General features: G+C 73.6%; 1 protein-coding gene across 1 annotated transcript; it reads right to left on the bottom strand.

Moving 5' to 3' along the window:
* Positions 1-605: 605 nt before the first annotated feature.
* On the bottom strand, positions 606-10731 carry AURANDRAFT_60416 (hypothetical protein; the record flags this gene model as incomplete). The annotated part of the gene is made up of 9 exons (XM_009033924.1): positions 606-1664; positions 2768-4255; positions 4329-4637; positions 4712-5128; positions 6133-7731; positions 9516-9782; positions 9817-9864; positions 9936-10143; positions 10190-10731. 9 exons carry the CDS (start codon positions 10729-10731, stop codon positions 606-608), a joined length of 5937 nt encoding a protein of 1978 aa, XP_009032172.1.
* Between the last annotated feature and the right edge of the window lie 136 nt (positions 10732-10867).

The raw sequence follows: 10867 nt of genomic DNA, 5'->3' as shown, positions 1-10867 counted from the left end.
GGCCCCGCGGTCGCGGCCGCGCGCGCGCGGCCGCCGCCGCCCGCGCCCTACGATGCGGTCCACTTCAACCTCGACTGCGACTGGCTCCTCTACCTCGAGCGGCGCAACGGCACGCGCAACCGGCTCAACGCCTACCGGCGCAAGGGCCACCCGGAGGCCATGGCGCGCGCGCTGTGCGGCGGCGGCGACGCGGACCTCGCGCGCCTCGGCGCCGCCATGGCCGCGAGCTACGCGCGGGCGACGGCGGGCGTCGGCGGCGACGCCCCCTGGCTCCTCGTGACGCCCATCGGCAAGGTCGGCCACGAGCAGACGGCCTGGGTCCTCGACGCGTACCGCCGCGCGCTCCCGGCGCACGCGTTCTTCGAGAGCGGCGCGCGGTCGAGGCACCGCGAGCTCAACGCCGCCGCGGAGCTCGGCCTCCTCCTCGGCGCGCGCAACTTCGTCGGCCTCTGGCACTCGACCTTCTCCAACTTCGCGCAGCAGCGGTTCCTCCGGCGGCCCGCGCCGCCGGCGAACGCGACGGCGCCCAAGCTCATCTGCCGCTGCCTCCGCTGCTGCCTCTCGGACACGTTCGAGCCGAGGCGCCACGCGCGCTTCGGCGACCGCTAAGGCGTTACGCGGCCCGGCCGGCGGTCGACGCGGTGCTCCGCGACGCGCCGCGCCGCGGGCACGGCGGCGACGCGGTCGAGGAGCCGCAGCGCCTTGAGCGCGTTGACCTGGAGGCCCCAGTGGACGCCGTCGAAGGTCATGCGCCGCCACTGCGACCCCGGCGTCGCGACGAGGGCGCGCGTGTCGTCGTAGGCCGACACCGTCGGCGCGGCGCACGCGGCGCGCATCGCCGCGGCCGCGCGCGCGTGGAAGTCGAAGACGCGGTCCGGGCCGTCGTAGGGCCCGAAGCTCGACGGCCGGAAGTGCGTGTCGAGCCAGAAGAGCTGGGCCGCGGCGCGGTCCCGGATCTCCGCGTCGCCGCCGCAGAGCGGCCGCGCGAAGCCCGCCTCGAACGCCGTCGCGTTGTAGCTCAGGTGCTTCGGGCCCTTGGCGCCGCCCCGCGCGCAGGGGTGCGCGCCGAGGCCGTAGGCGACGACCTGGTTGCGCCGCAGGTTCACGAGCGTCACCTCGGGGCACGCGGCCTCCGCGAGGCGGAGCCGCGCGCGGCCGCCGCAGACGGACAGCCGCTTCGCGACGAAGAGCCGGCAGGCCTGGCGCGCCTCCTTGGCGTGCTCGCCGAACTGCTTCGCGTAGTGGCAGTTCGCCGCGCCGTCGGCGCCGGCCTTGAGCGCGCCCGCGCGCAGGTCGCCGCTCAGGAGCAGCGCGAGCGCGACGTAGACGTGCCGCGCGTAGCTGTCGCCGACGACGAGGATCGACAGGCCGTCGACGGCCGCGCAGAGGTCGCCGGTCCGCGGCAGCGCCGGCGCGGCGAGGCGCGACGGCGAGCACGTGTGGTTCAGCGGCGGCGCGCCGCAGGCGCTCGCGTTCGCGGACCAGCGCGCGTCCGTGCCGGCCCGCGCCACGGCCTCGGCGTCGGGCATCAGGTTCTTCAGGTAGCCGACGGGGCCCGTCCACTCCGCGTCCGCGCCGAAGAACCACAGCGCCTCGTCGTCGCACGTTGCGGCGAGCAGCGAGGCCGCCAGGATGGCGGCGCGCAGGCAGCCCATCGTACAAGCCTACGGTTGATTTTTTGCATGCACTTTGAAGTTTGAACGATGGGCAGCCTTTCGAGGCGGCGCCTGCTCGCGCTCATCGCGCTCGTCGAGGGTTGCACGCTCATGCGGAAGCACGCCGACAAGCGCGTCGAGGTCGTCCTGCCGCCGCGGTCGTGCCTCGAGGCCGACAACGTCACGTTCTTCCGCGGCTTCACCTGGGATAGCGTCGGCGGGAGGATCGCAGAGTGGCCCTACGAGGGCAGCCCCTATCCCGAGGGCAGCTACGACGTGAGCTCGTGGGAGGCCGTGCGCGCGCTCGACGTCATCAAATTAAATTTCGGCGGCGGCCGGGACAAGCACCCGCGCGCGAACTTTGAGGGCTACGTCGCCGTCGAGGCGCTCGGCGACGAGGCCTCGACCATGGGCGGCCACTGCGCCGCGTCCTTCCCCTGGTGCGGCTCGCACTGCGTGTGTTACGACGCGGCGAAGCCGCTGCCGCTCGGCGACGCGACCGTCGCCCACATCCTCTGCGAGCACGTGCTCGAGCACATCCCGGAAACGCGGCTCCCGGCGCTCCTCGAGGAGTTCCACCGGGTCCTGCGGCCCGGCGGCTGGGCCCGCGTCGCCGTGCCCGACTACGGCCACCCGAGGCACGCGCCCCTGCGCGACGAGGGCCTGCGGCTCGGCTTGCCCGACGCGACGAACCCGCGCCACGTCACGTTCACGGACTACGCGCTCGTCGAGCGGCTCGCCTACGGCTCGTCCTTCGAGGGCGCCGTCTTCTACGAGTACTACGGCGGCGACGCGGCGACGCCCGCGCTCCACCGCATCAACTTCGACAAGGGCCTCGTCAAGCGGTCCGCGAGCCACGCCGCGCCGGGCCGGAAGGCGCCGCGGTCGTCGAGCGTCGTCTTCGACCTCGTCAAGCGCGACCCCGCGGGCGCCTCCCGGGAGCGCATCGCCGACGGCGACCGCATGCTCCGCTACTACGACCACCCGTCCTTCGGCGCGCCGCACCGGAAGCGGCGAGCCGCGCACGTCCGCGCGGAGCACCGAAAGCGCGGCGACGCCTAAGTCGCGTTCCTCGCGCAGAGCGGTAGGGGCCCCGCGCTCGCGGCGCGCACCGTGGCGCAGAAGTGGCGCAGGGGCGCCGCGAAGACGTTTTCCCGGAGCTCGCGGAGCGCCGCGGCGTCCGCGTCGGGCACGGCCTCGACGGGGCCGGCCTCGAAGCGCGTCGCGCCGTCGGCGCGGAGCGCCTTGGCGACGTTGAGGCGCTCCGCGAGGACGACGTCGCTGTAGGCGTGCCGCGCGAGGCCGAGGAAGTCGTGGAGCGCGTCGAGCGCCGCGGCGTCGAGCGCCTCGAGCTGCGCGACGTAGACGCGGTCCGTCGCGGCGAGCCAGACCTCGAGCCAGTCGCCGTAGAAGCCCCGGACGAGCGCGTTGCCCGCGGCGCGGTAGGCCCGGGCGAGGCAGCCCTTGGCGCGCCACGACGCGCCGCCGTCGGCCGCGTAGATCTCCGCGCCGCAGCCCGCGCGCGCGAGCTGCGCGCGCGCGACGGCGGCCTGGCCCGCGAGCCCGTCGGCGCAGGCGTGGCGCTTCGGCGAGCCGACGCTTGCGCAGGTCATGCGCAGGTAGGACCGCGCGCGCCGCGCGGGCTCGCAGACGACGACGACGAACCTCGGCGGCGCCCGCGACGTCGCCAGAATGTCCGCGGCCGTCGCCGCGGGGTCCCGCGAGTCGCAGCCGTAGAAGAGGCACGCCGTGAAGTCGCCGACGAGCGGCGGGTCCGCGCGGTCGCGCGGGCTTTCCAGCGCCGGCGCGAAGTCCTCGAGGTAGGCGTCGTAGCCCTTGACGCGCTGCGGCGACCCATAGAAGCGCGGCTCCTTGCAGAGCAGGGCCCAGGCCTCGGGCCGGCAGAGGGCCGCGCTCCGCGTGCCCGCGTAGCGCGCGGCGCGCGCGAGCTGCGCGGCGTACTCGTCCTCGGACGCGCGCGCCGCGGCCGGCGGGTCGCGCGCCGCGGGGAAATGGGCCGCCTCGTCGCGCCGCAGCGCGGCCGTCACGCTCCCGCGCGGCGCCGCGGCGGCCGCGAGGTTCGCGAGCGTCGACGCCCGGAGCGCGCCGTCGTCGCCGTCGCCGGCGATGGCGTCCCAGCGCCAGAGCAGGTCCGTGGCGACCTTGTCGTACATGTACCACGCGGCGAAGGCCTCGTCGAGCCCCGCGCCGTCGCGGGCGGAGGCGGTTAGGTCCGCCGCTCGCGCGCGCGCCGCCTCGATCCACGCCGCGTACGCGCGCCTGTTGCCCGTCGCCGACGCGGGCGCGACGCGCGCCGGGTGCGTTGCGAGCGTCGCGTTGGCGACGTAGTGCATGCGGCGGACCCACGTCGTCGACTTGCACGTGGAAGCGACGTCGGGATGGTGGAGTAATATCGAGTGGAGCGTCGACGTGCCGCATTTGGTGCAGCCGATGGCATAGAACCCCGGCGGCGCCACGACGCGGCCGCTGGCCGTGCGGACGCTGGCGCGCTGCGCGCACACGCCGATGACCAGCAGCGCCGCCGCCAGCAGCCGACGACCGTCATGCCTGGGAGAGCAGCCCATCGTCCACCTCGAGAACTGCAATAGCACATGCACCATCGATGCAAGGTTAGGTCCAGGGGTGTCCGCGGTGGCAGGTCGCGTTGCCCACGAGCTGGTGCGCGAGCTTGTCCGTCGCGTGCGTGCAGCACGCGGTGCCGTTCGAGAGGCGCGGGCATTGCGCGAGGGCCGCGTCCCGGGTCGCCGGCGCGCGGTCCCGCGCGCGGACGCCGGCCGCGCCGTGGGTCTCCTCGAGCAGCTCGGCGCAGCCGCGCGCGCTCGCCGCGGAGGGAGGCTCGCCGCGCCAGGCGTCGAGCGCGGCCCGCCACGCGCGCGCCGCTTCGCAGTAGAGCTCGACGTCGAGCCAGAGGTCCTCGAGGATCCGCGGGCGCAGCGCCTCCGGCGGGAGCGCGTCCTCGGCCTACGCCGCGCGACGGGTCCCCGGAATCCCTCGGACGCGCGACGCCGGTCTCGCGCCAGGTGCGACTTCCGCACGTTCCGGTTCACGGCGAGCGGCGCGGGGCCCGGCGCGCGGCCGCGCTTCGTGGGCTTCGGCGGCGGCCGGCCCTTCCAGAGGATGGGCACGCGGTCGGCGTCGAGCGCGCCGAGGCCGAGCTTGGCCAGGAGCCATCCCTCGGCCTCGTCGTCGAAGGCCTCGACGGGGACGACGGCGTCGAAGCGGCCGAGCGCGTCGCGCGCGGCCGCGAGGTCCTCGCGGCTCAGGGGCCGGAGCCGCGCGGACGCCGGGCACCGCTCGAGGTCGTCGCGGCCGAGCGCCGGGCCGGACACGCGGCACTCCGCGCGCGCCGGGTCGCAGCCGCCGCAGGCGTCGGCGGGCCAGGCGCGGCACGCGCGGCCCGGCGCCGACGCGAGGCCGAAGACGCGCGTGAACGGGTTCGTGAAGTGGTCCTCCTACGCGGCGCGGGACGTCGGTCCGTTGCGTTCGGGGCGCGCGCCGGTCGCGCCTCGTCGAAGAAGGTCGGCTCGCGGTCCGCGCAGTCGAGCCAGTCGGTCCAGCGCCGCTCCGACGCGTGCTGGCGTCCGTCGCGGTGGAGCGCCGCGGGGAAGAGGCACCGCGCGTCGAGGGCCGCGTGGAACGTCGTCAGCACGCAGAGCCCCGGCGCGAGCGACGCGACGCCCTCGAAGAAGCCCGTCATCGTGCTCGACCCGGCCTTGTGCACGCGGTGCAGCAGGACGGCCCGCGACGACGCGTTCCACGCCGCGGCGCGCGGCGGTTCCGGCGCCGGCGCCGCGCAGGGAGCGCAGAGCTGCGAGCGCGCGCACGTGTCGCTCGCCGTCTCGCATTTTCTGCCCCATTTGCGGCCTCGCGTCGGCGTCTGCTCGCAGTAATGCTTTTGCGCGTAGCCCGCCGGCAGCTGCGCGCGGCGCGGGACGCAGACGAAGGTCGCGTTCGTCGTCGCGGCGGCGGCGGCGGCGGCGGCGAGGACGAGGACGAGGACTCGCATGTGTCACATGCTGCCCATCATCGATCGGAGGTGTGACATTGTGTCAAATGCGAGCTGCCCATGCTAATGAGCTGCAACACCTCTGCAAGTCGAGGAAAGCTCCGACCAGGCGCGCGGGCGGCGACGATATCGATTCGGTGTTACGGTGCGGTCTCGAAATACGAGGTCGCCCAGTTGAGGTCGCCGTCGACTGGCGGCTGGGAGAGCGTCCTTGTGGTAATCGGCCACACTTTCGCGGCTTTCAGCATGATGGAGGGCGCTAAGTCCCCACGTTAAAGCACCCATAATAATAATAATAATAATACTATGGACTCGGAGTCCGAGTCGTACGGCGAGCAAGGCGGCCTGGCCCCTAGGCGACGCCCGGACACCGCGCGGGTTCCTGGACCTGGGGGGCTAGAGCAGGACGCTACGCGGCGCCGCCGGCGGGCGGGCGCACTCGGGCGGGACCTCGTACGCGAGGCACCCGTAGTCGTCGGCGAGGTAGCCGCAGAGGGCGGCCCAGGCGAAGGCGCTCAGGTCGGCGCGGTCCACGAGGAACGCGGCCTCTTTCGGGGGGCTCCTTCGGGGGGGTCGCGCGCTGACGTTGTAGCCGGCCTCCGCGAGGACGTCGTCGAGTTTGGTGGCGTCCCAGAGGGCGGCGACCTGGAAGCGCTGGTCGGCGACGCGAGCGTCGTAGGCGAGGAACCAGGACTGGAGCGCGACGCGCCGGTCGAGGCCCGTCGTCTCGCGTCCGACGCGATGGAGTTCGAGCCACGCGTCGAGGCGGGCGGCGGGCGACGGGAAGGCGCGGCGCGAGATCGCCTGGGTCGCCGACTCGCCCCTGCTGCGCTTCTCGGCGCTGCTGGCCATGAGCTGCGCGAACCCCCGCAGGAAGTTGTCGAGGGGGTCGGACACGAAGGCGAAGACCGGGGCCGGCGCCGGCGTCGGTTGCCGCCAGCAGCCGCGGAGGTCGTCGAGGGCCGCCCTCGAGTGGTTCCGGTCCTGCGTCTCGAAGTGGAGCGGGCGCCCCGTGGCCGCGCCGCCGGCCGCGCGCTCGATCCGCAGGACGCCGTCGAAGGCCCGCGTCTCCGGGTCGAAGCCGCCCTCGGAGACGCGCTGGAAGACGGCGCCCCGCAGCCCGCCGGTCGTCACCAGGAGCATGTCGCCCCGGACGAGCGGCCAGCGCGAGAGCTGGACGACTTTCTTGCAGAAATTGAAGGTGCGAAGCTGCGGCGTCGGTTCGTAGATCCACGCGTCGCCGCCGCTCCAGTCGTCCCCGCAGGGCCGCGCGGGCGCGGGCGACGGCGGCGGGGACCGCGCGGACGCGTCGCCCAAGCCCGGGCACAGCTCGGGGTCCTCGGACGGGAACCTCGCGGCCGGCGAGGGCACGCGCCCGCGAAGGAAGGGCGCGACGTCCGCGTCCCTCGGGTTCTTCCTCTGGTCCGCGTCCCGCAGGCAGGCCTCGATGTCGTCGTAGTTCCCGACCGCGTCGCGCTGGGACTTGGTCTGCTTCTTCTCGAGGCGCGCCCGGAGCTCGCAGGCCGTCGAGCGCGCCATACCGACCCACTCGACGATCCGCTCCCACTCCCTCGGGTCGGCGACGAGGGCTTCGTACGTGAGATCCAGCGTCAACGGGGTCGCGACGTTTTGGCTGGCGCGGGCGAACGCCTTGTAGGTCGCCGCCCACTGGGACATGGACGACCGCATGCCGGAGACGGTGGTCGCGCAGTCCAGCCTCGCCGGCGGTCGACTCGCGATCGTCGCCAGGCACAGCGGGTCGTGCCTCGCCTCCCCGAGCGCGGGGCAGTGGAGGGTCGACGAGTGCTTGCTGATCTCCCGGTCCAGCTTGTTCTCGCGGTTCAGGAAGAACACGCGGATGCCGGCGCCGACTAGCGCGGCGGCGACCTGGCCGATCTGGTCGATCTTGAAGTACCGCAGGAGCTGGAGCTTGATGCCGAAGGCCCGCGGCGACCCGACGGGACACGTCTTCGGCACCGACGCGCATCGCTCGTGGCTCGCGAACAGCCACAAAAAGTACGCGCGCATCGCGTCCGGACCTTGCGCCACCTGAAACATGAAGCTGTTGTTCTTGTGCAAGTTCACGCCCACGCCTCCCTTGCCCGTGAAGTGCTCGCCCATGTCGCACACGCACGGGTGCGTATCCATCACCCCCGAGAAGAAGGTGCTGCCCCCGTGATATTCAGTCATGGACACGTACAGCGCCGGGGCGGCGGACTCGGCGGCCGACCGGACCAGCACCGCTGCGAGGGCGGCGCCCAGGACGGGACGCATCACGTCGACCAGCCGAGGCTGCCTAACAAGCGAAGTACAATGCAAGCATCATCGCGGCGGCCGAACCCGTGGCGCCTTTTGACTGAGTCTATGTTGAGCTGCACCTTGAACTCACTCAGCGTCGCTCTCTGCCGCTCTTGTGCCGGCGCAAGCGTCGAGCAAGCGTCGCCGAGTCGTTGCGTCGCGCAGCCAGCACCACCGCTGGGACCGCATGCGCTACTCCGCCGAGGTGTCGTTCGAGTTCGCGACGGAGCGCATCGCGGTCGTCGTCGAGGAGTCGCTCGCGGTGGACAAGGAGCTGTCGCCCGAGTCCTGCGAGCGCTCGAGCCGCGTCGAGGGCAAGGTCGTCGTCGTCAACTTCCGCGCGGTGGACGCGAAGCAGCTGCGCGTGAGCGTGGGCAGTTTCTTCGAGATGGCGGAGGTGGCCGCCGAGACCGTCGAGCTGCTCGCGTGAGCGCCGTGGCCCGATGAGCGGCGGCGGCGCGCTCCGCGCGTCGCTCGTCGTCGCCGCGGCGGCGGCGGCGACCGTGTCGCTCAAGGGCGGCCGCTGGGTCGAGGCGGCGCCGCGCGCCGAGTACGACTGGACCTGCTGGCTCATGAAGGCGAGCTACAACTGCAAGGACGACCCGCGGCGCCCCGTCGCGCACGCGTGGACCCACGTCTCCGCGGCGAACGAGACCTGGGCCGCGCTCGTCGGCCGGAGGGGCGGCCACTTCGACGTCGCGAAGCGCCTACGGCGCTGCGGCGACGCGACGCGCCCGGCGAACGTCGTCGTCCTCGGGAATTCGCTGATGCGCCAGGTCTTCGAGTCCATGGCCTGCGCGTGGCAAAACCGCGTCGCCGGCGGCCTCGTGCAGGCCCGCGGCCCGCGCATGGACATCGCGGCGCTGCGCGCGGGCACGCGGAGCAACGCGAGCGACGTCGTCCTCGCGCGCGTCTCGGCGGCGCCGCCGCCGTGCCACGGGCCGGCGCCGGACAAGTGGTACAAGGGCGCGGCCGTCGGCGGCGGCGACTGCGGCGACAACGCCGCGCGCGTCGACTTCGGGGACGAGCTCTCCATCTTCTTCGTCTTCCGGCCCTGGGCCTACGTCGAGCCCATCGGCGAGATCCTCCGGTCGAAGCTCGGCCTCGAGCTCGCGGAGATGGACGCGCTGGTCTGCAACGACTTCTGCGGCCTGTCGCACCCGAGCGAGAAGCGGCGCCACACGCACGTCGCGCGGCTCCGCCGCGCGGCGACGGCGGCCTGCCCCGCGGCGCGCGAGCTCGCCTACGTCGACTTCGGCCGCGTCCGCGCGACGATGCAGAAGCAGATGCTCCGCGACGTCGGCTTCTTGTACGGGGCGACGAACGCGAAATACGACGACGACGGCCACCCGTGCCTGCCGGGCCTCCCGGACGACGAGCGCGACTTCCTCTTCGCCGTGCTCGCGAACGACGGCCTCGCCGAGGACGGGCTCGCCGCGGAGCGCGAGGCCGAGTTTTGGAACCGACCGCCGTGAATCAGGCCGAGGTTTGACCGCCGTAAATCACCCGTAAAAAGCCAAGCACGCGTCGCAGACGTGGCGGTCGAGGGTGATGCCGCCCCAGTGGCGCCCCGACGCGCGCGTCGCGTTCGGCGGCGGGCCGCGCGCCGCGTAGCGCCGCCAGAGCGTGTCGTTCGCGAGGACCTCGTGGAGGTAGGCGGCGAGCGCGCCCGGGCCGGCGAAGTCGAGCCCGTTGATGAAGGGCGGGTAGTCCGCTTCCCGCTCGTGGATGAGCGGCGATCCGACGTAGACGACGACGGCGCCCGAGGCCCACGCGTGGCTCCACTTCTCGGTGACGTAGTCCTGCGAGGGCGCGCGTCGGGCCTCGCGGAGGGACCGGCGCCGGCGGACGCGCGTCGAGGAGCGAGTTCTCGACCGTGATCGCCTGCCAAGCATGACAATTTCTCGCTGTGTTCCCACCCCAAATCTCTCGAAAATCGTCACGGCCGCAAGGACGCTGGTGATCGCGAAGGGGTGCGCGGCGAGACCGTCGATCTTGCAGCGCTTGTTGAAGTCCGTCCGCGCGCCGCAGGCCTCGCGCCGCCGGCCGGGCGCGCAGGCGCCGTGGCGCTCGAGGGCGACGCCCGCGGCCTCGAGCTCCGCGAGGAACGCCGCGCGCCAGGGGACGCAGTGGCTCACGTAGACCGCCGACGACGGCGTCCGCCTACGGACGCGCGCTCCGAGCCTCGCGCCGTCGACCGCCGCGGGACGCCGGCGTCCGCGGCCGCGGCGGCGCCGCGCGCGCGGCCCAGTCGACGTCCTCGCGCCGGTGGAACTCGTAGACGACGTCCGCGTAGCGGCTGTACGTGAGCGCGAGCGCGCCGCCGCGCGCGAGCGGCCGCCAGTGCTTCGTCGTGCTCTCGAAGTTGAGCACGGCGGCGGCGGGCGCGCCGCCGACGGGCCGCAGGCTCCCGAGCGTGAGGTTCGCGTCGCCGAGCCCGACCGCGTACGCGCAGGGGACCTCGCACGCCACGTCGGGCCCGCCGGCGCCGCGCGTCAGCCAGCTCGGCGGCACCGCGTGGACGCGGAGCGGCGCCGCGCTTCGGTCCGGCAGCGCGCGGGGCGGCGCGCGCGGGCGCTGCTGCATCAGCGCGCGGAAGCGCGCCGCGCGGTCGCACAGCGGCTTGTAGGTCGCGTTGCCGCAGAGCGCCAGCGACTCGAGCGGCCGCAGGCCCTCCAGCGGCCAGTCCGGCCGCAGGCCGAAGCGATCCGCGGCGGCGGCGCCGACCAGGAGCAGCAGCGCGAAGCTCATGATTGTGTTCGAGATGCTCGCGATGGGCTGCCCATGCTAGATGCCCATGCTCATCCCATGAGGTCGACGCTGAAGGCAAATCGCAAATCATTCCGTGTTTGAAGGGCTTATACTTTCTGCCGATGGCAGCCCCTCA

The sequence above is a fragment of the Aureococcus anophagefferens genome (genome assembly GCF_000186865.1).
Source record: "Aureococcus anophagefferens unplaced genomic scaffold AURANscaffold_1, whole genome shotgun sequence".
Taxonomy (NCBI): Eukaryota; class Pelagophyceae; order Pelagomonadales; family Pelagomonadaceae; genus Aureococcus; species Aureococcus anophagefferens.
This window is presented reverse-complemented; position numbering and strand designations above follow the sequence as displayed.